Source organism: Macaca fascicularis, chromosome 14 (assembly GCF_037993035.2).
Source record: "Macaca fascicularis isolate 582-1 chromosome 14, T2T-MFA8v1.1".
NCBI classification, from domain to species: domain Eukaryota; kingdom Metazoa; phylum Chordata; class Mammalia; order Primates; family Cercopithecidae; genus Macaca; species Macaca fascicularis.
The window spans coordinates 213,974-236,823 of record NC_088388.1 but is presented as its reverse complement, the minus strand read 5'-3'; the positions used below and the strand labels follow the sequence as shown (position 1 = coordinate 236,823).

Below are 22,850 nucleotides of genomic sequence, written 5' to 3'. Positions count from 1 at the left end.
AAAGTGTCCAGAAAAAAGATGTAAACAGGATTATTCAAGATATTTGGGTACATGAAATTGCCAAAATGAGGCTCAATCTTCTTCAGGTTATATTTTTATGAATAATGCTAATCTATGTTCCAAAATTGTATGGGATTTCTAAAATTCTAATGTCTAAGTAGATGCTATCAATCATAATTAAGGTTGTTAAGTTATTGTAAACCACGGAGATAACCAAATTGTCAGTCGTGTTTCTAACTGTAACTACCCTGGACATTTTGCTATTCACAGATAATTGTCTTGTTTTAATCCTTTTCAAAAGATGGTTTATAATAAGCTGTAGGATTATTTTATTTATTTATTTATTTTGAGACAGCGTCTCACTCTGTCGCCCAGGCTGGAGTGCAGTGGTGCGATCTCAGCTCACTGCAAGCTCCGCCTCCCAGGTTCACGCCACTCTCCTGCCTCAGCCTCCCGAGTAGCTGGGACTATAGGCACCCGCCACCGCGCCCGGCTAATTTTTTGTATTTTTGGTAAAGACGGGGTTTCACCGTGTTAGCCAGGCTGGTCTCCATCTCCTGACCTTGTGACCCGCCCGCCTCAGCCTCCCAAAATGCTGGGATTACAGGCGTGAGTCACCACACCCGGCCAATAAGCTGTAGGATTTTAACAAGTGTTCTCAGATACAGGCTTCTGATAATTTTGGCAATTGTAACATGAGAATAAAGAAAAGTGTACAGAAGCCCTGAAGAGCTGAAATGTTCACGAATGTCAAGCATAACCAGAGTTAACTAAATGGACTGAATGCAGGAGGCTGGAGCCACCTTTCTGACTTTTGCTCGGATTGTTGCCGATCCCTGTTTTGTTTTTCAGAGTCCAGGAAACTTATTTTGAACGATTTACAGCCTTCAATAATAAGTAAGGTATACTCCTGTGGACAAAATTTGGGCCGGGTGCAGTGAGTCAAGCCTGTAATCCCAGCACTTTGGGAGACTGAAGTGGGTGGACCACTTGAGGTCAGGAGTTCGAGACCAACATGGGGAGGCCCCACCTCTACTAAAATACAAGAATTAGCTGGATGTAGTGGCGGGCACCTGTAATCCCAGCTATTCAGCAGGCTGAGGCAGGGGGATTTCTTGAACCCAGGAAGCACAGGTTGTAGTGAGCTGAGATTGTGCCGCTGCACTCCAGCCTGGGTGACAGAGTGAGACCCCATCTCAATTTAAAAGCATTTGGAGAATGTTTGTTTCTCTCTTTCTGGTTCCTCCAGAATTTGGAAACTGTGAGTATTCTTGTGGCAATATAGTCCTCTGCATCGGTGCAATAAGATTCCCTCTTTCTTTTGCAGCAGGACACAGTTGGAGAAAGTGGTTGTTTTACCAAGGCTTTGACTGGAAGAGTCTGCTTCCCTTTGAGGAGTCAATCTTGGCTGGGCTCAGGGGCTCACGCCTGTAACTCCAGCTGTTTGGGAGGCTGAGGGGGAAGAATCGCTTGAACCTGGGAGGCGGAAGTTGCAGCGAGCAGAGATCGCAAGACTCAGTCTCAAAAAACAAAAAAAACATAAGGTATGAAGATGTGTGTTTTTTTTTTAAAGTAATTTCTCTGTTTTGGAGTTAAAGTTTCTTTCAGAATGAATGGAAGAAATGAGTACAGAAAGCTGTGAAGAGAGAGGGAGGAAGAACCTTGTGTAGTTAGGTGGCTAGAACTGGGTTTATAAACATTGTAAAGTGACTGTTTTTTGTTGCTTATTTTGTTTATGTGTTTTCAGACAGGGCGTCACTCTGTTACTCAGGCTGGAATGCAGTGGTGTGATCTCAGCTCACTGCAGCCTCAACCTCCCGGACTCAAGTGATCCACCTGTCTCAGCCTCTCTAGTAGCTGGGACTACTAGAGAGCATAGCAAAAACCCCCTCTCAAAAAAAAAGAAAAACTTAGCGGGGTGTGATGGCACATCCCTGTAGTACCAGCTACTCAAAAGGGTGAGGTGGGAGAATCGCCCGAGCCCAGGAGTGTGAGGCTGCAGTGAGCTGTGATTACGCCACTGCACTCCAGCCTGGGTGACAGAGAAAAGAGAAAGAGTTCTACCAAAGCAGACTCTTAAAAACCCCACGTGATCCGTCACGAGTCATATTCATTGCAGACATGTAAATAATCAGGCCGAGTTTAATGAGACTAAAGCTATTTTGCAAACAAATTAGGCTTACTGTAATTATCTTTGGTTGAAATGGGGGTTTCTACTATAGAGAGGAATTATGTTTCATCAGAAAACTATAGTGCACCCATGACGATATTTCCCTCATTTTCTTTGAGGCTTTGCGTATTGCTGGAGTCCTGCAAGCTGAAGCTGGACGATTAAGTGTTAACCTCAGAGGAGAACCTCCGGCCGCTGCTGCGTGTGACTCAGAGTTTACCAAGATGCCTGATGCTATCAACCCACAGAAACAGGCTTTCAGCTCAGATCTAGAAATCTCAACTAACTGCTTTCTGGACTCAGGGACATCGTTTTTAGTTTGTGGAAACCATTAGCCATTGTTTTCCTTTTGTTTATTTTAACCGGTTTGGTTTCTGGGAAGCTTGGCTAAGGAGCGTCCTAGTCTCTTGAGATCATTCTCCTGACGCCTCATTGTGATGTCCCTGCGGAACCGTATTCTCTCAGGGGTCTTATTTTTTTTTCTTTCTTTGTTTTTTGAGATGGAGTCTTACTCTGTCACCCAGGCTGGAGTGCAACGGCGGGATCTTGGCTCACTGCAACCTCCACCTCCCAGGTTCAAGCAATTCTCCCGGCTCAGTCTCCCAAGTAGCTGGGATTACAGGCATGTGCCACCACGCCCAGCTAATTTTTGTATTTTTAGTAGAGACGGGATTTCACCATTTTGGTTAGGCTGGTCTCAAACTCCTGACCTCGTGATCCACCCGCCTCGGCCTCCCAAAGTGCTGGGATTACAGGCGTGAGCCACTGCGTCTGGCCTCTTTTTTTTTTTTTTCCAGTACATTGTTCCAGGACATCTCAGGAATCTTAAATGCACGTTCAAAGCCATCCATGGTACACCAGATGGTCTTCCTGTGATTAGAACAACCAAAAAGGGAGAAGAAAAATTTTTCCAATGAGCCTGACATTGTGACTTGCAAATTCCATGTGGAAACAGACAAACCAGCCATGACGGTGACAGAGGGTGCCTGCGTCTGACTTTTGGTCAATCTCCGATAAATGAGAGGATGGCTGATGGGGGAGTTTTTAGAAGACTCCATCGGGATGCCATCAGACTGAGGAGGCCCCAGTGCCCTGAAACCCAGCTGAGTTTGAAAGGTCATATCCTAGGAAAACACAACTTAAGCTTCATCAGTCAACTAACCTCGAAGAAGGGACTTCGAGGCCATGGCTCCAACTTTGCCAATGAAGGATTTACCTTCCGGACACCCCTTGTAAAGTTCCCTTTGATGGAGCCCTGAGCTGCTTGCAGTTTAGCGCTGCCCAGTTCATGAATTGCTGCTCGTACAAATAAACTTAAAAAATTTTTCCTGTGCTTTTGTTTATATATATATATATATATTTTTTTTTTTTTTTGAGATGGAGTCTCGCTCTGTCGCCCAGGCTGGAGTGCAGTGGCGCGATCTCGGCTCACTGCAAGCTCCACCTCCCGGGTTCCCGCCATTCTCCTGCCTCAGCCTCCTGAGTAGCTGGGACTACAGGCACCCGCCACCGCGCCCGGCTAATTTTTTGTATTTTTAGTAGAGATGGGGTTTCACCGTGGTCTCGATCTCCTGACCTTGTGATCCGCCCGCCTCGGCCTCCCAAAGTGCTGGGATTACAGGCGTGAGCCACTGCGCCCGGCCTTGTTTATATTTTAACACAAATAAGGAGATTATAGGGTGATATTTTACAGAATTCAAAGAAAAAACCCTAGAATTTTATATGCAGCCAAATTGTTATTCAAAGCTCAGAGCATAATAAAGCTATTTCCAGAAAGCCTCAGAATGTGTCCCTCCCTCACGTCTACACTGAAAATATTCTTGAAGAAGGAAGTCAAAAAACAAAAAAATAGAAAAAACAGAAATCCAGGAAGTGCTGCAGGCCACAGGAGAAGTCTGGGGACACAATGGGTTTGTGAAATCTGTTATTAGCAACAAATCACTGCCAATAAAAAGGTAACGCAAAGGGCAAAGATGAGGGAAATACAGTTGTGCAAAGCCTGACGATCTAGATAATGCCATCAGGAAGGGAGTGAGAGAACCAAGGGATGTGGGAAGTTTGCCAAAGGGTGCCGGGAGATCCAGGTGTGAACACGGGCAAGTCCAGGACGTGAACACGGGCAGCTGAACAGTGTGGGGCTTAAGGCCACCATCACAGGAGCTCGCTCGGCCACGCTGCGTGCCCACTGCCGTGGGGGAGAAGAGAACGTCTTTCTTTCCTTCGCAGGTTCTTAGTTGAGACAGTCTCCTGAAAATAAAAGTGAGATTAACACGAGAAAAAGCAACAGCGGTTTACGGATGCCTGCCTCGCGGGAGAGGCCTCAGGTTAAAAGTATTTCTCTCTCTCTGCAGTGGCTTTGGAGCCTTACTTCAATAGTATTTTAACATGAGTCATAAATCCTATGGGAAAAGACAAAGGCAGGAAAATGTGGGGAGGAACATTTGCAGGAAGGGCCGGGATTCTCCCTGTCTCTGAGGGGATGTGCAAGTGTCTTCAGGTGTGAAAGGCAGAGAGGAGGCCAGGAAGACCTCAGTCTTTGTACCTCGCTGTCCTGCCACCAGGCAAGCAGAGAGGGGCCGAGCATCGCCCTGTGTTTTAAGTTTCGTCACCTCAACAACGCCCGGTATTTTAGGGTGTTGTGGTTTGTTTCATCATGTGCAGCAATTCTTGGCACCGCAGGAGCAGAGAGAGCTGTGAGGCCTCTCTTCACCCCTCACAGGGTCACAGCGACTCTCTTATAACCACACACAGCTAACAAGAGAAAAGAACACATTTATGGAGCCAAAGTTTTATGTGACACAGAAGACCCAGAGACCCAGGAAAACCTTTTTATGCTTCGATTAGATGAAGCATGGGCAGCTGTGTAGAAATGGGAACAATCCAGCGGGAAGGCTGAGGGGACAGACCCAGCGAGGCTGCCTGGAGCCTTCTCGGCACCCGCTGCAAAGCTCCTTCCTCCCTCCCATGCGTGGGGGCAGGACCCTGGGAAGGAAGGCCTCCAAGGGAAGAGGGACAGAGTGACCTTCTAGGTTCTACGGCCTGCTTTGGGAGAGACGAGTTCTATTTTCTATGACTCACCATGGGGAAAAGGAATTCTGGTTTCCGTGATTCACACGGGGGAGAAAATGGGGCAGGAAATAGAAGGGAAGGAGAAGGTCAGAGACGCTTTGCTTGTGAGGCCCTTAATGGCCCCAGACCCAAGTACTCAGCACGCCAAGGTCACATGTGGATCCCCAGCAGCAAGCAGGAGGCACTCGGTAAGTTTCATTGCACCACGCCTGGTGGGAGGAGAGCCTGAGGCCGGGAGTTTGAGACCAGCCTCCAGCCTAGACAACATGAAGACTCCAAGGCCGGGAGTTTGAGACCAGCCTCGGCAACAGCAAAACTCCATCTTAAAAAAATGTGTGTGTGGGCCGGGCGCGGTGGCTCAAGCCTGTAATCCCAGCACTTTGGGAGGCCGAGACGGGCGGATCACGAGGTCGGGAGATCGAGACCATCCTGGCTAACACGGTGAAACCCCATCTCTACTAAAAAAATACAAAAAACTAGCCGGGCGCGGTGGCGGGCGCCTGTAGTCCCAGCTACTCGGGAGGCTGAGGCAGGAGAATGGCGTGAACCCAGGAGGCGGAGCTTGCAGTGAGCTGAGATCCGGCCACTGCACTCCAGCCTGGGCGGCAGAGCAAGACTCCGTCTCAAAAAAAAAAAAAAAAAAAATGTGTGTGTGTGTATGTGTGTGTATATATATACGTGTGTGTGTGTATTTGTTGAATGAATCAATATAAATTTTTAGAAAAGTTATAAAAGAAAAAATCTCTCATGAAAATCACCAAAAGAAAAAACCTCCAAAAGTAGGGCAAATAGAAAATATAAAAACTGTGGCAGAAATATGTCCTTGTCGAAGAATTATTATAACAAATATGAGTTAAAAGACAGAGAGTTAATTAGAGATGCATTTTAAGAAAAGACCCAGAAATACAGAAAAGTTCTTTGAAACTGAATTTGGCTGATTCTAGGTGCCTGACGGAATCGACACGCAATCCTCCCCCAACAGAGACAACACCCCAGGCCTGAAAGCAGCTCCGTGTCCAGCCATGAAACATAAACAGGCAACATGGAGGGAGAAGACAGCGAGGGTGAGGGTCAGCAGGAGCCACTGGCAGCAGGAACTCCGGGTGCTGGAATTCCCAGACGATAAACCAGCTGTGCTCGCTATGTTTTTGGAAACAAAAGGTAAACATGAGGATTTTTTCCAAGGAATGAGAAATGGATACGGTGATGCAATAAGAAGAACCGGTTTGGTTCTTCAGTCCTGGTTCTGCAGAGCCCCTAACACTCTTGTGACTCCGAGGCGATGGGGAGTAAAGGCAGAGCCTCCCTCAACCACACCTGGGTTTACACTGAAGAAGAGGGTTTGGGAAGGGGCTCTGGCTGCCAGGTGATTCGGGGGATGGAACTTTCAGCCCCACCCTCAGCCCGTGGGGAGGGGAGAGGGACTGGACAGAGTCAGTCCCTAGGGGAATGATTTAAGCAGTCGTCCCTACGTAATGAGGCCTCCACAGAAAACCCTAATCAGCAGAGTTCCAAGAACGTAGATGCTGGAAGCTCTAACTCATCGTGTTTGGGTTTAGCCGACACTGGATTTGGTTTGGTTTAACCCCCACGTGGATGTTAAAATCCTGACAAAAGCAAGAATGTGGGCCGGGCGCGGTGGCTCAAGCCTGTCATCCCAGCACTTTGGGAGGCCGAGACGGGCGGATCACGAGGTCAGGAGATTGAGACCATCCTGGCTAACACGGTGAAACCCCATCTCTACTAAAAAATACAAAAAAACTAGCCGGGCGAGGTGGCAGGCGCCTGTAGTCCCAGCTACTCCGGAGGCTGAGGCAGGAGAATGGCGTGAACCCGGGAGGCGGAGCTTGCAGTGAGCCGAGATTGTGCCACTCACTCCAGCCTGGGCGACAGAGCCAGAGACTCCATCTCAAAACAAAACAAAACAAAAAAGCAAGAATGTGTTCACCATAGAAGTCCGGAGTGGTGGTCTTCTTGGGATGGGAGGGGTCGTGACTGGGCAGGGACAGGCAGGCACCTTCTGGGGGATGGGCAATGCACCATTTTGACTAGGGTGGTAGTTTTTTACTTTTATGTTTTATACATTTTGCTGTAAATTTATTTATTTATTTATTTATTTTTTTTTTTGAGACTGAGTCTGGCTCTGTCGCCCAGGCTGGAGTGCAGTGGCCGGATCTCAGCTCACTGCAAGCTCCGCCTCCCGGGTTCCCGCCATTCTCCTGCCTCAGCCTCCCGAGTAGCTGGGACTACAGGCGTCGCCACCTCGCCCGGCTAGTTTTTTGTATTTTTTTAGTAGAGATGGGGTTTCACCGTGTTAGCCAGGATGGTCTCGATCTCCCGACCTCGTGATCCGCCCGTCTCGGCCTCCCAAAGTGCTGGGATTACAGGCTTGAGCCACCGCGCCCGGCCATAGTTTTTTGTATTTTTTAGTAGAGACGGGGTTTCACCGTGTTAGCCAGGATGGTCTCGATCTCCTGACCTTGTGATCTGCCCGTCTCAGCCTCCCAAAGTGCTGGGATTACAGGCTTGAGCCACCGTGCCCGGCTAAATTTATTAAATTTCACAATAGGGAAACGTTAAAAGTATATGCCCCCATTAACATGGATTTTATATACACCAGGCAATCACAAATAGAAATGCTGGAAGAAGTGGGGTCAGCAGTAATAATATTTCTGAAATCACCAAAATTCTGCCAGGAAAAGATCTGGAGAGCCTGCGAGGCCAAGGCTAAGATCTCCAGTGAGGGTGAGACTAAGCTGAGGACCCGCAGATGACCGCTGCAATGGCCGTCCACGTCAGCCAGGACAGGCTGCGTTAGGCTGCATAACAAATGGCCCCACATAATGACATCCCGTGCACGCTCCACCCCACCAAGGACTCTGCTCCCCACCCTCATGCAGACGCCCAGATGAAGTCGCACCTCGACAGGCGTCTCCATGGCCACTGAGGCGAAAGAAGGAGCTCCACGGGAAGACTCAGCCCTGCTGTCTGCCCAGAGGGGAGCCGAAGCTATCTAGTGAACAGCACTGAGGCACACCACATCCAGGCACCTGCGAGGTACTTGGAAGCCTGCCCTTCCTGCAAGCAAAGCACACCTGCTTCCTCCAAGGCAACCATCCCGGCATCCTCCAGCTACGTGAAGGTCAAACGTACACAAGTTGCCGCATCCATCCCAAGCTGGAGGGCTCTGAGTTAAAAAGATGAAGCGTTTGCTGCCCACGCCCCTGGTATTCAACCGAGGAGCAGGGACAGGGGCTTCCAGGGTCTGGTTTGGAAGGGGAAGAAGGCAGACCCCAGCAGCCAGGCTCTGCAGTGGCTCCAAAGTCCCATCGGGTGGCTGGGGGAGGACCCCAACCCCGGGGAGCAATTTCCTGGAAGAGATGTGGGCTGTGGTCGGTGGAGGGGACACCTCCCATCCCCACGGTCCTCTGTGGCCCCACCAGCGTGGGTGCTGGAGAGCCAAGTGGCTTCCTCAGCTCCCTTCTTGCCTGTAGAGACGTGGGGAGCCCAAGGGCTACTTTGAGTCTCAGGCTGTCACAGTCTTTGGATCCAGCCTGTGTTTTTAGGACAGTGCAACTCTTTCAAATCTTTGATCAACTTTCTTTTTCTTTTTCTTTTTCTTTTTTTTGAGGCAGGTGTCGCAGGCGTCCTTGTGAAGAGACCACCAACCAGGCTTTGTGTGATCAATAAAGCTTTTTAATCACCTGCGTGCAGGCGGGCTGAGTTCGAAAAATGAGTCAGCAAAGGGAGACGGGGTGGGGCAGTTTTATAGGATTCGGGTGGGTCATGGAAGATTACAGTCAAAGGGCGTTGTTCTCCGGCGGGCAGGGGCGGGGGTCACAAGGTGCTCGGTGGGGAGCTTCTGAGACTCACTGTCCAGGAGAAGGAATGTCACAAGGTAGTGTCATCAGTTAAGGCAGGAACCGACCATTTTCACTTCTTCTGTGGTTCTTCAGTTGCCTCAGGCCATCTGGATGTACAGTCCAGGCTTGGGCTCAGAGGCCTGACCGCAGGGTCCTGCCCAGGCTGGACGTGACTGATCGCCACTCAGTGCAGCCTCAACCTCCTGGGCTCAAGCGATCCTCCCAACTCCAGTCTCCCTGTGGGTGGGACCGCAGGCATGCACCACCACCACTGGCTATGTTTTCATACTTTTTGTAGAGACAGGGTCTCACCATGTTGTCCAGGCTGGTCATGAACCCCTGGGCTCAAGTGATCCGCCCGCCTCAGCTTCCCAAAGTGCTGGGATTACAGGCATGAGCTATGGCACCCGGCGTAAATCAGCTCTCTAAACTTCCGTCTGATTTGGTCAGGTCCCTGTGCCGAGTCACACCCGCTCCTCCTGCCTGCCTTGGCTGGGCTGCGTTTCTTTCCTTGGTCGTCCTCAGCCCCCACTGCCCCCCTCCCTCTAAAATCTCTCCGCAAAAAATGTGGCATCAGGTCAGGCTGAAGAGCCTGAGTCACACCCTTAGTCTCTTTTTCCTGGAGCATTTGGTGCAATAAAAGGGCTTTCCTGGGCCATTCCTTTGGCCGGACCCTACCTGGAGACGCTGCGAGCTCCTTGGAGTTTCCAGCAGCCGGAGCGGTGCGGGCTCCTGATTCCACCCCAGCGGCAAACGCTGACGTTTTCACTCAGGGGTCTCTGCAATCTTCCCTTCTATGGTCAGGACGGAAAGGCAGTGGCCTCTTTTAACCCACAAAGCCCCCCTGGGTTTTCCTGGTTTCCTTTCGCTCCTGCTCACCCACCAACTGGTTCTCTCCTGAACTCATGATGCCAAAACCCGCATCTGGCCTCAGGCAGCACCCACAGAACATTCGCTGCCCAGCCTCAAAGTCCAGGACTCACATTGATTAGGTTCTTGCTCTCCTTCCAAACACTCCAGGGGTCGCTGCCCCCACCACATCCTCCCTGCTCTGCCTGGCCCGGGCAGCACTGCCCCGAGTCAGCCAGGATGAGCCAGGCTGTGCAGTGGTAACGAACAGCCCCACCCTCAGCCGCTGACTCCCTCCAGTGTGGGCCGGTGGCAGGTGTGGGGTCTGTGGTCTGTGCATCGTCCTTGCCCAGCCACCCAGGTTGGGGAGCCCCCAGCGTGTGCTGCCAGGCCTCTGAGGTGGGAATGGGAGGTGGAGTCATGCCTGATCTCTTGGTGCCACCTCTCATGCCCACAACATCGCACTGGCCACCTCAAGTGACAAGTTCATGCTGAGCTGTGAGGGGGTGAGGAAGAAAGATTCCAGGAAGAAAGCCGGAGGCTTGGGGAACAGCACTGATGGGCCTCCCGGTGCACCTCGAGGCACTGCTGTGGGGTGCGTGCCTGTGAAGAGGGTGGGGCTGCCCTTGGGAGGCAGGGAGGGGGAGTCGCTGCCCTGGGGAGCTGCAGATGCATTAGAGCAAGAAGGTCAGGGCACCCCTCACGGGGCTGTTCGAACGGAGGCTGGAGGAAGGGGCTTGTGATGATTGCGTTAACTGCACAAATTGTTTGCAGAGCCTGTGTGTTTGAACTATATGAAATCTGGACATCTTGAAAAAAGAACAGGATAACAGCAATCTTCACGGAACACCAGAGATAAAGACTTCTGGCCACTGGTGAGCTGGATGGAACAGTCACATTTCTCCTCTTTCAAAAGCAAATAGGAGAAATGTTGCTGATTCTTTTTCTCAGCAAGGAACATCCCTGAGAAAGAGAATGCGCCCCTGAGGGCAGGTCTATAAACTGCCCCCTCGGAAGCGAGCGAGCCGCGCCATCTTTTACGGTTGAAGCTGAAGGGATGAAATAAGCCCCGGCCTCCTGTAGCACTCCCAGGCTTATTAGGACGAGGAAATTCCTGCCTAATACATTTTGTCAGACAGGTTGTCTGCTCTCAAACCCTGTCTCCTGATAAGATGTTATCAATGACAATGCCTGCCGGAAACTTCATTAGCAATTTTAATTTTGCCCTATCCTGTGGTCCTATTATCTTGCCCTGCCTCCACTTGCTTTGTGATATTTTATTACCTTGTGAAGTACGTGATCTCTGTGACCCACACCCTATTCGTGCACTCCCTCCCCTTTTGAAAATCCCTAATAAAAACTTGCTGGTTTTATGGCTCGGGAACATCAGGGATCCTGCCGACAGGTGGTGTCTGCCCTGGACACCCAGCTTTAAATTCCTCTCTCTTATGCTCTTTCCCTTTATTTCTCAAACCAGCCGAGACACTTAGGAAATAGAAAAGAACCCACATAACCACTGGGAGCGGGTTCTCCTGATACAAATAACCTTTATTTATCTGTGAATTAAAACTCTAATTTAAGCATTAGCTGGGCATGCTGGTGTGTTACTTGGGAGTTCTAGCTACTTGGGAGGCTGGGGCAGGAGGATCGCTTGAGCCCAGGAGGTGGAGGCTGCAGTGATCTGTGATGGTGCCACTGCACTTCAGCCTGGGTGACAAAGTGAGACCCTGTTTCAAACAAAGAAACAAAACCCACAAAACAAAACAAAACAAACCTCTATTCCTTCCTCCATTTTTTGGCCACGAAGAGACCCCATGGAGACTTGCTTTTTTCTTAAAATTCTGAGTCACAAAATTCTGGAGCCTGACTGTGAGAAACAAACTCACTTGTCCAAACCCCAAGAATGGACTTAGAAACCTGGAAAACAGCAAAAGTGAGACTTTTTTTTTTTTTTTTTTTGAGACAGAGTCTCGCTCTGTCGCCCAGGCTGGAGTGCAGTGGCCGGATCTCGGCTCACTGCAAGCTCTGCCTCCCGGGTCTACGTCATTCTCCTGCCTCAGCCTCCCGAGTAGCCGGGACTACAGGTGCCCGCCACCTCGCCCGGCTAGTTTTTTGTATTTTTAGTAGAGACGGGGTTTCACCGTGTTAGCCAGGATGGTCTCGATCTCCTGACCTCGTGATCCGCCCGTCTCGGCCTCCCAAAGTGCTAGGATGACAGGCGTGAGCCACCGCGCCCGGCCAAAAGTGAGACTTTTAATGATGGTCTTTTGAGATCAGGCATCTGATGGGCCCACACAGTACAGAACAAGCCATTTATCCCCAGTGTGCAGGCCCCTCCCCCAGCTCCTCATAGGCCGAGCACTGTGAGGTCACTGCCTTCCTATTGGTTGTTGGGCAGGGGCTTTAGGTGTTTGCTTTAGGGTTGTCCTGCTGCATTTTGTTGCGGCCCACAATGCATTGCAATCCCAGTCAGCTCAGGGGCTCCTTGTGTATTTATTTGACTTATGACCTAAGCAGCTGGGCAGGCGGATACGGACGGATGAACCGAGCTATTTTGCAAGCTAGTAAACTTTCATCTCAGACTAAACTTCCTTGATTTGCCTGAGGGCAACTAAGTGGAGGGAGAAGGGGAGGGACAGGGAGACTGACAAGAAGGCATCAGCTATCCAAGCAGGGGCCTAGTATATCCTGTTTCTTCTGTGGTTTGCTGACCTAAGCTGATGTAAGGCACTTTGTCTTGGAAATGGACCACTGTATACATTATTTCCTTCACTTACTTAGAAAGGAAGAAGATAGGCCGGGCGCGGTGGCTCAAGCCTGTAATCCCAGCACTTTGGGAGGCCGAGACGGGCGGATCACGAGGTCAGGAGATCGAGACCATCCTGGCTAACACAGTGAAACCCCGTCTCTACTAAAAATACAAAAACTTAGCCGGGAGAGGTGGCAGGCGCCTGTAGTCCCAGCTACTCTGGAGGCTGAGGCAGGAGAATGGCGTGAACCCGGGAGGCGGAGCTTGCAGTGAGCTGAGATCCGGCCACTGCACTCCAGCCTGGGTGACAGAGCGAGACTCCGTCTCAAAAAAAAAAAAAAAAAAAAAAGAAGATAGGCCAGGCATGCTGGCTCACGCCTGTAATCCCAGCACTTTGGGAGGCCGAGGTGGGTGGATCACGAGGTCAGGAGATCGAGACCATCCTGGCTAACACAGTAAAACCTCGTCTCTACTAAAAATACAGAAAATTAGCCAGGCGTGGTGGTGGGCGCCTGTAGTCCCAGTTACTTGGGAGGCTGAGGCAGGAGAATGGTGTGAACCCAGAGGGCAGAGGTTGCAGTGAGCCGAGATCACGCCACTGCACTCCAGCCCGGGTGACAGAGCGAGACTCCGTCTCAAAAAAAAAATATGTACTGATTTAATTTTAATTACTTGTTTTAGAGGCAGGATCTCTGTCATCCACGCTGGAGTGCAGTGGCACCATCACAGCTCATGGCAGCCTCAACCACTGGCCTCAAGCGATCCTCCTGCCTTGGCCTCCCAGTGCTGGGATTACAGGAGTGAGCCACCATGCCTGGCCAGCAATCTACTTAAACAAATATATCCAAAATACTACCTCACCATATCATCAACAAAATATACTACTGATGAAATAGTGACATTTTACAAAGAAATTTTTTTCTCACCAAATCTTCAAAATCCAACATGAGCTTTGTCCTCACAGCAGTTTGAGAACGGAACTGGCCACGTTCCAAGGGTGGCCACAGGGAGCTCCCCAGAGTGCAGCAGCCAGGCCAGAGGCTGCACAGAGGTGCAGGATCAGAGGAGGTGCAGGCAACCCCAGAGTCCGGTCTGAGGTGGCACAGGGAGCAGGTCTCTGGTGGCCGTGACAAGATGACAGGATCCAGGGTAGGGTGGGGAGGGGACGGGACCCTGGGCACCTCAGAGAGCAGAGCAGCGGAAACAGGAGCCCCCACCTAGGGACGGGTGGAGAGGGTGGCTCCTCTCCAGGAACCCCAATCAAGACAGGCCTCACGTGACTCCCACTTCCTCCTGGATGGCGCAGGGGCCTCTTCTGAGGTCAGTTTGGTTTCTGATTTTTTCCAGGGAAACTTTTCAGCACATTGTCCTTGGCCAGATGCCACAGGAGCCGCTGACCCAGTGACCTCACTTTGCTCTGCTCAGACTGCACTCCTATCCACGGGGCGCTGAGGCAGGAGGAGGAAAGTGCTGTAAACTCAGTAAGCTCTTGGCCAGTGGGGCCCTAGAGCCCTGCCCAGGCCCCACGGGGTGTGGCCCTGAGTCCAGGAACCCCCGCCCCTCATGTCCCCTCAACCTCTGTGGTGTTTTATAAAGCAAAGGGGCCCCGGAAGGAGGCAGGAGGAAGGAGGGGGTCACGCGTGTCAGCCCTGAGCACTGAAACTGCCCCCACAGGTCCTGGAATCCTCCCTGTATCCAAGACTGCCTCCGCTTCCGTCAGTGCTCCCCGCGGTCCCCGGTCCTGGGCCTGGAGGGCTGCTTGGGGCAGGCAGCAATGGCCACTGGGTCTCTGATCTGCAGCAGGAGACACAGGGAGGCTTGGGCCTCTGAACCCACATAGAGCAGAACTGCAGCCCCAAGAAAGGGAAGATTTCAGCAGAGGAGGCCTGTGGCAAGAGAGGTGAGGGCTTGAGGGGCCCCCTGTGGGGCCTGGAGTGTGGAGGCCCATCGGGGGCCTGGCAGGGACCCCGAACCAATAGTGAGGTCCTGCAACTGCTGGCGTAAGGTGAGGAGACTCCCAGGTCTAGTAAAGTTCACAGGGGCCTCTGACTCCCCTCCAAGAGGAAGCTGGAGTCACATGACGCTGTCCTGCCGGGGTCCTGGAGAGAAGGCTCCTTATCCCACAGTGCGTCCGCCCGCCCTGAATGTATAACTTCACGTTCAGAAATTTGTTACCCCCTCCTCAGACCTCACACAATTCACAAATTTCCAAGCAGGAAACAAACTTCTAAGAAAGCAGAACCCCTGAGTCCAGCAGGTCCAGGAGCCCGAGAAGACCTAAGACCTGCCAGAGACGGTGCCCGGCATCCAGACGTCACTCCACAAACGGTCGTGTAAGAGAGCAGGAACCACACTTCCCAAGCCTTCGTCACCACCAAAAACATCAGCTTCCCGGAAACCTGAGCCATGATCAAGGAGGAGCACGGTGTGAAGTCAGCCGTGACCCACATCCGCAGCGAGACCTCCGTGCCCGACCATGTCATCTGGTCCCTGTTCAACACCCTCTTCATGAACCCCTGCTGCCTGGGCTTCATAGCATTCGCCTACTCCGTGAAGGTGCGTATGGCCCCAGGGAACGCTCAGAGGGTCCCGGTGAGCCTGGAACTCCACCTGCCCAGAAGCTGCCTGGGGTGGGGACTCATGTGTCCCTGTGTGAGTTTGTGTGCACCTCTGTCCCGTGTGTGCCCACGTCAGTAGCTTTGTCTGTGTGATCTGTGTGTGTGTGGCTTGGGGAATCCGCCCAGTGCAGGTCTAGGAGGAGGCTCCAGGAGGCTGGCTGGCTCAGAGTTTGACCCCAGCGATCCACTAGCCCAGAGCAATTCTCCCTACAGCCCAATACCAGAAATTACACCCTCACCTTCCAGACTGGCACCCAGGCTCTCCCAGAAAGTGAGAAGGGAACTCACAGGCGACTTCACCCCGTGGTGGGGAGAACAGCCTGTGCTGGGGCCCAGGCAGAAGGAGGATGAGCCTGAGGCTCCTGGAGAGTCTGAGCCTGAGTGAGGAAGGGGAGAGGGTGGTCCCTGATCTCAGAGTGGGGAGGAGCCGGGGGTAGTGGGAGCCACAGCACATGGCTCTCAGCTGAGGAATCCTGGTCCCCCACTGTCTCCTCCCACAGTCTAGGGACAGGAAGACGGTGGGCGACCTGACTGGAGCCCAGGCCTGTGCCTCCACCGCCAAGTGCCTGAACATCTGGGCCCTGACTGTGGGTATCCTTGTGACAATTGCACTCACCATCCTTTCACCAGTAGTTCTGTGATAATATTCCAAGCAATTTCTCAGATGACAAAGAATCTCCAAGGCCAGTAGTAGCGCCCAGGTACTCGCCATCCACTGCTGGTCCTGCCCCCGGAGCCGCGTCCTGTATCAGCCCATTATCCTCACACACTTTTCCACAGTGGCATTCAGTGAAGTGCAGGTGTTTCTGGTGCTGTGGAAGGCAGGATACAGTGTCAGGAAAAAAGGCTCAAATCTGCCTGACAGTGTCCAGTGTTTAAGCTTCTATATAAGCCAAGAGGAAAGATGGCTTAGCAGTGAACGGAGAGCAGTGAACAGAAAGCAGCTGTTTGTTCCCTTCCTCCTGCAACCACCCGGCATCAGAGATAAGAGGGTTCCTAGAGGCAGCAAAGTTCTGCTGCGTTTGAATCCCAAATTTCTTGCTCACGCCTAAGCCATTATATGAAGCCACAAAGAGGAAAGAAGGAGACGCTCCTCTAGGAGGCTGACCAGGAGAAGGCTTTCTTTCTTTCTTTTTTTTTTTTTTGAGACGGAGTCTCGCTCTGTTGCCCAGTCTGGAGTGCAGTGGCAGGATCTCGGCTCACTGCAAGCTCCGCCTCCCGGGTTCACGCCATTGTCCTGCCTCAGCCTCCCGAGTAGCTGGGACTACAGGCGCCGCCACCTCGCCCGGCTAGTTTTTTGTATTTTTTAGTAGAGACGGGGTTTCACCGTGTTAGCCAGGATGGTCTCGATCTCCTGACCTCGTGATCCGCCCGCCTCAGCCTCCCGTAGTGCTGGGATTCCAGGCGTGAGCCGTTGCGCCCGGCCAGGAGAAAGCTTTTAAAGAAATCAAAGAAAGCTTACCTCAGGCCCCAGCTTCAGGGCTGCCTGATCTAACTAACCAAGCTTTTCTTCTTGCTTGTCCACGAGTGAAAGGGAGGCCACAGAACTTCTAACTCAAGCCATAAGGTCACGGCATCGCCCGGCGGCGTGCTTACCCAGGTAATTAGATTCTGTGGCACTTGGATGACCTCCTTGTTTTAAACAGTAGCTGCCACTGCCCTACGGGTGCAGGATGCCGATCCACTGACTTTAGCGACTGTGGATACCCTAAACCCGGCTGCCTTGCTCCTCCTCGCGTCAGTGCCGGGAACGTGGGCGGAGGAGTACCCGGGGTCGAGGCAAGAGACTGAAGGCACAGACTGTTTCCGTATAATAAAGAAAAGAGAATAAGAATAGTCATAATACAAATTACATATAAAGATGATTATGGACAATTATCAATCATTGTTATAAACATTATTAACCATTAGCTTTTAATATTACTCTTTGTTGCATTACTAACATAACCAAGGAATAACCGACGGGCCTAGGGTCAGGTGCTGAAGGGACATCCTGAGAAGTGACGTAGAAGGCAAGAGGTGAGCCCTCTATCACGCCCGCATAAGGGCCGCGTGAGGGCTCCTTGGTCAAGCGGTAACGCCAGTGTCTGGGAAGACACCCGTTACTTAGCAGACCGCGAAAGGGAGTCTCCTTTCCTTGGAGGAGTCGGGGAACACTGCTCCACCGGCTTCTTGTGGAAGGCTGGATATTATCCAGGCCTGCCCGCAGTCATCCGGAGGCCTAAACCCCTCCGTGTGGTGCTGTGCTTCAACGGTCACACTCCTCGTCCACTTTCATGTTCCTCCCGTACTCCTGGTTCCTCCTCCAGGAAAACACCTTTTCAGTCCGTGCTGGGTATAAGAATGTACTCTTGGCCGGGCGCGGTGGCTCACGCCTGTAATCCCAGCACTTTGGGAGGCCTGGGCGGGCGGATCACGAGGTCAGGAGATCGAGACTGAAGGGGTGGCCTGCCCCTCCACACCTGTGGGCATTTCTCGTTAGGTGGAACGAGAGACCTGAGAAAAGAAATGAGACACAGAGACAAAGTACAGAGAAAGAAAAAGTGGGCCCAGGGGACCGGCGCTCAGCACACCGAGGACCCATGCCGGCACCGGTCTCTGAGTTCCTTAGTATTTATTGTTAATTATCTTTACCATCTTAAAGATAAGGGAGTGGCAGGATAATAGGATCATTGTAGGGAGAAAGTCAGCAGTAAGACAAATGAATAAAGTTCTCTGTGACATGAATAGGTTTAAAGGAAAATGCTGTGCCTTGATATGCATATGCAAACATCTCCATAAACCTTTTAGGATCATTGCTCCAGCAAGTCCCACCTTTTGACGTAAGGCGGTTTTCTCCTATCTCAGTAAACAGAGCACACAATGGGGTTTTACACTGAGATGTTCCATGGCCCAGGAACGGGCAGGAGACAGATGCTTTTCTCTATCTCAACTGCCAACAACCGCCAAGAGGCCTTCTTTCCTCTTATACTAGTCCTCCTCAGCACAGACCCTTCACGGGTGTCAGGCTGGGGGACGATCGGGTCTTTCCCTTCCCACGAGGCCATATTTCAGACTATCACATGGGGAGAAACCGTGGACAATACCTAGCTTTCCTAGGCAGAGGTCCCTGCGACCTTCCGCAGTGTACGTGTCCCTGGGAACTTGAGATTAAGAGAATGGTGATGACTTTTAACCAGCAAGCTGCCTTCAGGCATTTGTTTAACAAAGCACACCCTGCACAGCCCAAAAGCCATTAAACCTTGAGTCACCACAGCCCATGTCTCTTGCAAGGACAAGGTAGGGGGTAGGGTCACAGATGAACAGCATCTCAAATACAGAACAAAATGGAGTGTCTTATGTCTACTTCTTTCTATATAGACACAGTAACAGTCTGATCTTTCTTTTCCCCACAGAGACCATCCTGGCTAACACGGTGAAACCCTGTCTCTACTAAAAATGCAAAAAATTAGCCGGGAGTGGCGGCCGGTGCCTGTAGTCCCAGCTACTTGGGAGGTTGAGGCAGGAGAATGGTGGGAACCCGGGAGGCGGAGCTTGCAGTGAGCCGAGATCGCGCCATCGCACTCCAGCCTGGATGACAGAGCGAAACTCCGTCTCAAAAAAAAAAAAAAAAAAAAGAATGTACTCTTGCTTTGCTTTTACTGATCCCCAAAGCTATGCTAGAAGGAAAAGGACCCATAGAAGGACGCCCTCACTGCATGCATACTACGTTGATAAGAAACACAGCAGTTAAGACTTTTATTCCCGGCCGGGCGCGGTGGCTCACGCCTGTAATCCCAGCACTTTGGGAGGCCAAGGGGGGCGGATCGCGAGGTCAGGAGATCGAGACCATCCTGGCTAACACGGTGAAGCCCTGTCTCTACTAAAAATACAAAAAACTAGCCGGGCGCAGTAGCGGGCTCCTGTAGTCCCAGCTACTCGGGAGGCTGAGGCAGGAGAATGGCGTGAACCCGGGGGGCGGAGCTTGCAGTGAGTGGAGATCGCACCACTGCACCCCAGCCTGGGCGACAGAGCGAGATTCCATCTCAAAAAAAAAAAAAAAGACTTTATTGTGCCATACATACTATAAATGCACAGAAAACCCTCCGAGGACTAGTGTGTACAGCCAGACAACCTATTCAGTCTGACTCAGAGAATGGCGAGTCTCATGGGTGCTATGATCCTAAGCTTTTACCTGGGACCTGGTTTGAGACTCGCACCGGGTCAAGGGGAAGAAGTCTCTTAAAGCAGACCAACGTCTGTCCCCACAAGGGAGTCACATCTCTACATTTCGGTGTTTGCGGGATAGCGTCCATAGGCTCACCCTTCCCCGTAATCCAGGGTTCCACGGAGTACTACAGTATCTGTCTGCACGGTTGGCTGCAGACATAGCTGGCAGCCCAGGTGTCTCCGGTATCTCCTCACCGGAGGACAAACAAGAGGAACCAGTGGCCTTGGGAGGCAAAAAAGCTATTGCTTCGAGAGAACTTTACCTTAACCCTTACCTCCCCCAAACCAGCGCTCCCAAGCTCAGGTGTCCGGCTCCTAAAAACTCCTCTCATTAGGAGGCTGTGCATTGCCTGCTGAGGAAAAGCCTTCACAAACCCAGTAGGGGAATTAGTCTGTCCACGACAATATTCCAACAAGACGGTAAAGAAAACTTTGTGGCAAGGGAAAAATAAGCCGAGTAAAGATATAACCAGGTTGCCAGACCGCAACCCATTTTCTCGTTTTCCTTCTGTTTTTTTTTTTTTTTTTTTTTTTTTAGACGGAGTCTCGCTCTGTTGCCCAGGCTGGAGTGTAGTGGTGCGACCTTGGCTCACTGCAACCTCCGCCTCCCAGGTTGACACCATTCTCCTGCCTCAGCCTCCCAAGTAGCTGGGACTACAGGTGCTGGCCGCCACACCTGGCTAATTTTTTGCATTTTTTAGTAGAGACGGGGTTTCACCGTGTTAGCCAGGATGGTCTCGAGCTCCTGACCTCGTGATCCGCCCGCCTCAGCCTCCCAAAGTGCTGGGATTACAGGCGTGAGCCACCGTGCCTGGCCTCGTTTTCCTTCTTTAAACCGCTCCTGGTATCAGCTAGAGGCACCAAACACCTAGCAAACGCCCTCTGGCTTCTGTCGGATCTGTAGGCCACAGGCCTATTGGTAGCTGCCCACCAACTGGGCAGGGGCCTGTGTACAAGGAACAATCAAACCATCTTTCTTCTTATTCCCACTGCAGCAAGGAGAAACTTTAAGGTATCCTGTCTATGATGAAACTAAAGAAAGGAACAAAAGAGATGTAAACATAAGACATAAAAATAGAAGACTGGAAAGATACAGATCGGGCCCCTGAAAGGATAATTCAATATTATGGGCCCAAGGTAGGCCATGGAGGTACCGTCCTCCTACTGACATGCTTAACCGCATCATAAACTTGCGGGCAGTAGTTGAACTCATCACTAATGAGACAGCAAATACATGTCTGTGGACATGTATGTTGTTGTGGACAAATACATTGCGGTGCCAGCAAACCACAAAAATGAGAAACGCCGTTTACCAAAGTAGGCTGCCTCCTGGAGAAAGGAGTGTGTGGAAAGTTAAACCTGACAAATTGCTGCCTAGATATTGATGATAATAGAAAGGCCGTTATGGAAATAGCTGCAAGAATTAAATCAACGGCCCATGTTTTAGTTCACACTTAGAAAAAGCAGCCTCCAGATTCTCTCTTGAGATGCTAGTTTTCATTTTACGGAAGGTTCAAGACTTTAACAGGCGTTGCTCTGGCCATACTAGGAAGTTGCCTAACATGTTTCTTACCTCTCCTTGTCAGCAGCATTCAAGCAACTGCAGAGGCGACAGTAGCGAGGCAAACTACCCCTCAGCTAACGCTTTGCATAAAATCAACCTTTGCCCAAAGAAGAAAACCTGTCTCTTCATTCAGAATTAAGTAACACTGAGGCCTTCCAGTAAACTTCCTTTATAAAAGGCCTCAAAGGAGGGCGGATCACGAGGTCAGGAGATCGAGACCATCCTGGCTAACACGGTGAAACCCCGTCTCTACTAAAAATACAAAAAACTAGCCGGGCGCGGTGGCGGCGCCTGTGGTCCCAGCTACTCGGGAGGCTGAGGCAGGAGAATGGCGGGAACCCGGGAGGCGGAGCTTGCAGTGAGCCGAGATCGCGCCACTGCCCTCCAGCCTGGGGACGGAGTGAGACTCTGTCTCAAATAATAATAATAATAATAATAAAAGGCCTCAAAGAGGGGAAGGGAATGAGGCAGGAAATTAAATAAAAATAAAATGAAAAAGAAAGAGAAATAGGTTTTCCTGTATTAGGCTGACCTGTCCCAGAGGCAGCCACAGGCACAGGCCAGACCCCGGCAGAGTCTTGATAATATTATCTGCTGTGCTCTGGAGACTCTCCCAGCACTCCCTCAACACAGGGAGAAGAAAAAAACAGATTTTCCTTAGTTTTATGGAATGAGTTTATAGATTCCTGTTCTCTGTAACTAGTGACTTTAAGTATTCTGTTTTATCTAAGAAGTACAACAACGGTCACGTGAAGCCTGAGCAGGCCTGAACTCCAGCTGCCTGGGCACCACAGTGAGGGTTACAGGATAAGCCCGTGCCCAGACGAGCCTAGATACGGACATCTGGGTTGCCTGGCAGCGGTCACGTGCGATCCTGTCTTTGTCCTGCTGCTGTATCCCGGCTTTCACACCGCTGTAAGCTAGCCCTGCCCTTCTGTGAAGTGAGTATAAAAGTCAGATGCTGTCTTTGTTCTGGGCTCAGTCTTTGTACGTGAGTCTGCTGGGCCTGAGTGTACTTAATAGAAGATTCTCCTGTTTTAACGTGAGGTCTCTCTCTCCTCCTCCTGAATCCCACAACAGTGCTGCTGCCACTTCACCTGGGGAGGGTCCTGTTGAGGGTCCAGAGTGTGGTTCTGAGACTAAGCAGAGTGGTCAGTCCCTGCCGTGCCCCTTCCGGCCTCTGTGCAGCTCTTACGGACGGGCGCGTGCTCGTGTGCAGCTCCTGGGGCACCGTGGGTTGGCGGGATGCGGACCCTGAGACCTGCAGCACCTGGCGAGGACGGGAACCCCTCTCCTCCCCCTCGGGCACGCCCCTCACCGAGGCTTCCTGCCCTCCTCTGCCGCTCCCACCCCCTCTTCCCCCGCGAAGGGTCCCGATTTCTGTGTCCCCTGGGCCCCTCCCTGGGCAGGGGTTCAGCCTGAATCCAGGATGCTGTCTCTGAGGCTGGGAAACCCACCAGCAGGCCAGGGAGGGCCAGGGCACCCCCCGCGCCAAGGTCGCAGCTGGGAGTGTGCCAGCCACACAGGACGATCCGTCCGCGGAGGCCTCCCTGCCCCGACTGGGACTGACCTCCTTCGGAAGAGGGGCCTGATGGCTCGGAGACGAAAAGATCCCAGGTGGAGAGTAGTCCCCTCCTAACGCAAGTGAGAGCAGCCCCCACAACATCTGCCAGCAGAGTCCCCAGATGTCTGGAAAGACGCTGTCCCCACAGGGAAAGAGGAGGAGGCCAACAGGGCTGCTCCCAGCTCCCACCGGCCC

At 51.6% G+C, this 22,850-nt stretch overlaps 1 protein-coding gene and 2 long non-coding RNA genes across 17 annotated transcripts; 2 read left to right on the top strand and 1 right to left on the bottom strand.

Moving 5' to 3' along the window:
• Nucleotides 1-4,077: 4,077 nt before the first annotated feature.
• On the bottom strand, nt 4,078-21,415 carry LOC107127222 (uncharacterized). Of its 11 annotated transcripts, none has more exons than XR_006692417.3 (5): nt 16,915-21,415; nt 16,646-16,753; nt 15,935-16,130; nt 13,627-15,099; nt 11,474-11,658 (listed from the first exon to the last, which is right to left on the bottom strand). It is a non-coding gene; the product is annotated as an uncharacterized lncRNA (long non-coding RNA). The 11 variants fall into 11 exon arrangements; XR_010580699.2 differs by having other exon boundaries at nt 16,678-16,753; XR_012422855.1 differs by having other exon boundaries at nt 13,627-14,494; nt 16,678-16,753.
• LOC102147318 (uncharacterized) lies at nt 5,199-8,945 on the top strand. 4 transcript variants are annotated; one of them, XR_006692418.3, is made up of 4 exons: nt 5,199-5,427; nt 6,184-6,400; nt 7,860-8,466; nt 8,875-8,945. It is a non-coding gene; the product is annotated as an uncharacterized lncRNA (long non-coding RNA). The 4 variants fall into 4 exon arrangements; XR_012422856.1 differs by having other exon boundaries at nt 8,140-8,945; XR_012422857.1 differs by having other exon boundaries at nt 7,936-8,945.
• LOC102115008 (interferon-induced transmembrane protein 3-like) lies at nt 14,319-16,019 on the top strand. Of its 2 annotated transcripts, none has more exons than XM_005576720.5 (2): nt 14,319-15,256; nt 15,819-16,019. In XM_005576720.5, exons 1-2 carry the CDS (start codon nt 15,107-15,109, stop codon nt 15,957-15,959), a joined length of 291 nt encoding a protein of 96 aa, XP_005576777.2. In that variant the 5' UTR covers nt 14,319-15,106; the 3' UTR covers nt 15,960-16,019. The 2 variants fall into 2 exon arrangements, 1 of the variants encoding a protein (XP_005576777.2); XR_010580694.1 differs by lacking the exon at nt 15,819-16,019 and adding an exon at nt 15,532-15,803 and having other exon boundaries at nt 15,186-15,256.
• Nucleotides 21,416-22,850: the final 1,435 nt, after the last annotated feature.

Coding starts and splice junctions, on each gene's coding strand:
- LOC102115008 (XM_005576720.5), top strand. CDS start 15,107: ATGATCAAGGAGGAGCACGGTGTGAAGTCAGCCGTGACCCACATCCGC. Junction 15,257..15,818: donor CATTCGCCTACTCCGTGAAG/GTGCGTATGGCC, acceptor CTCCTCCCACAG/TCTAGGGACAGGAAGACGGT.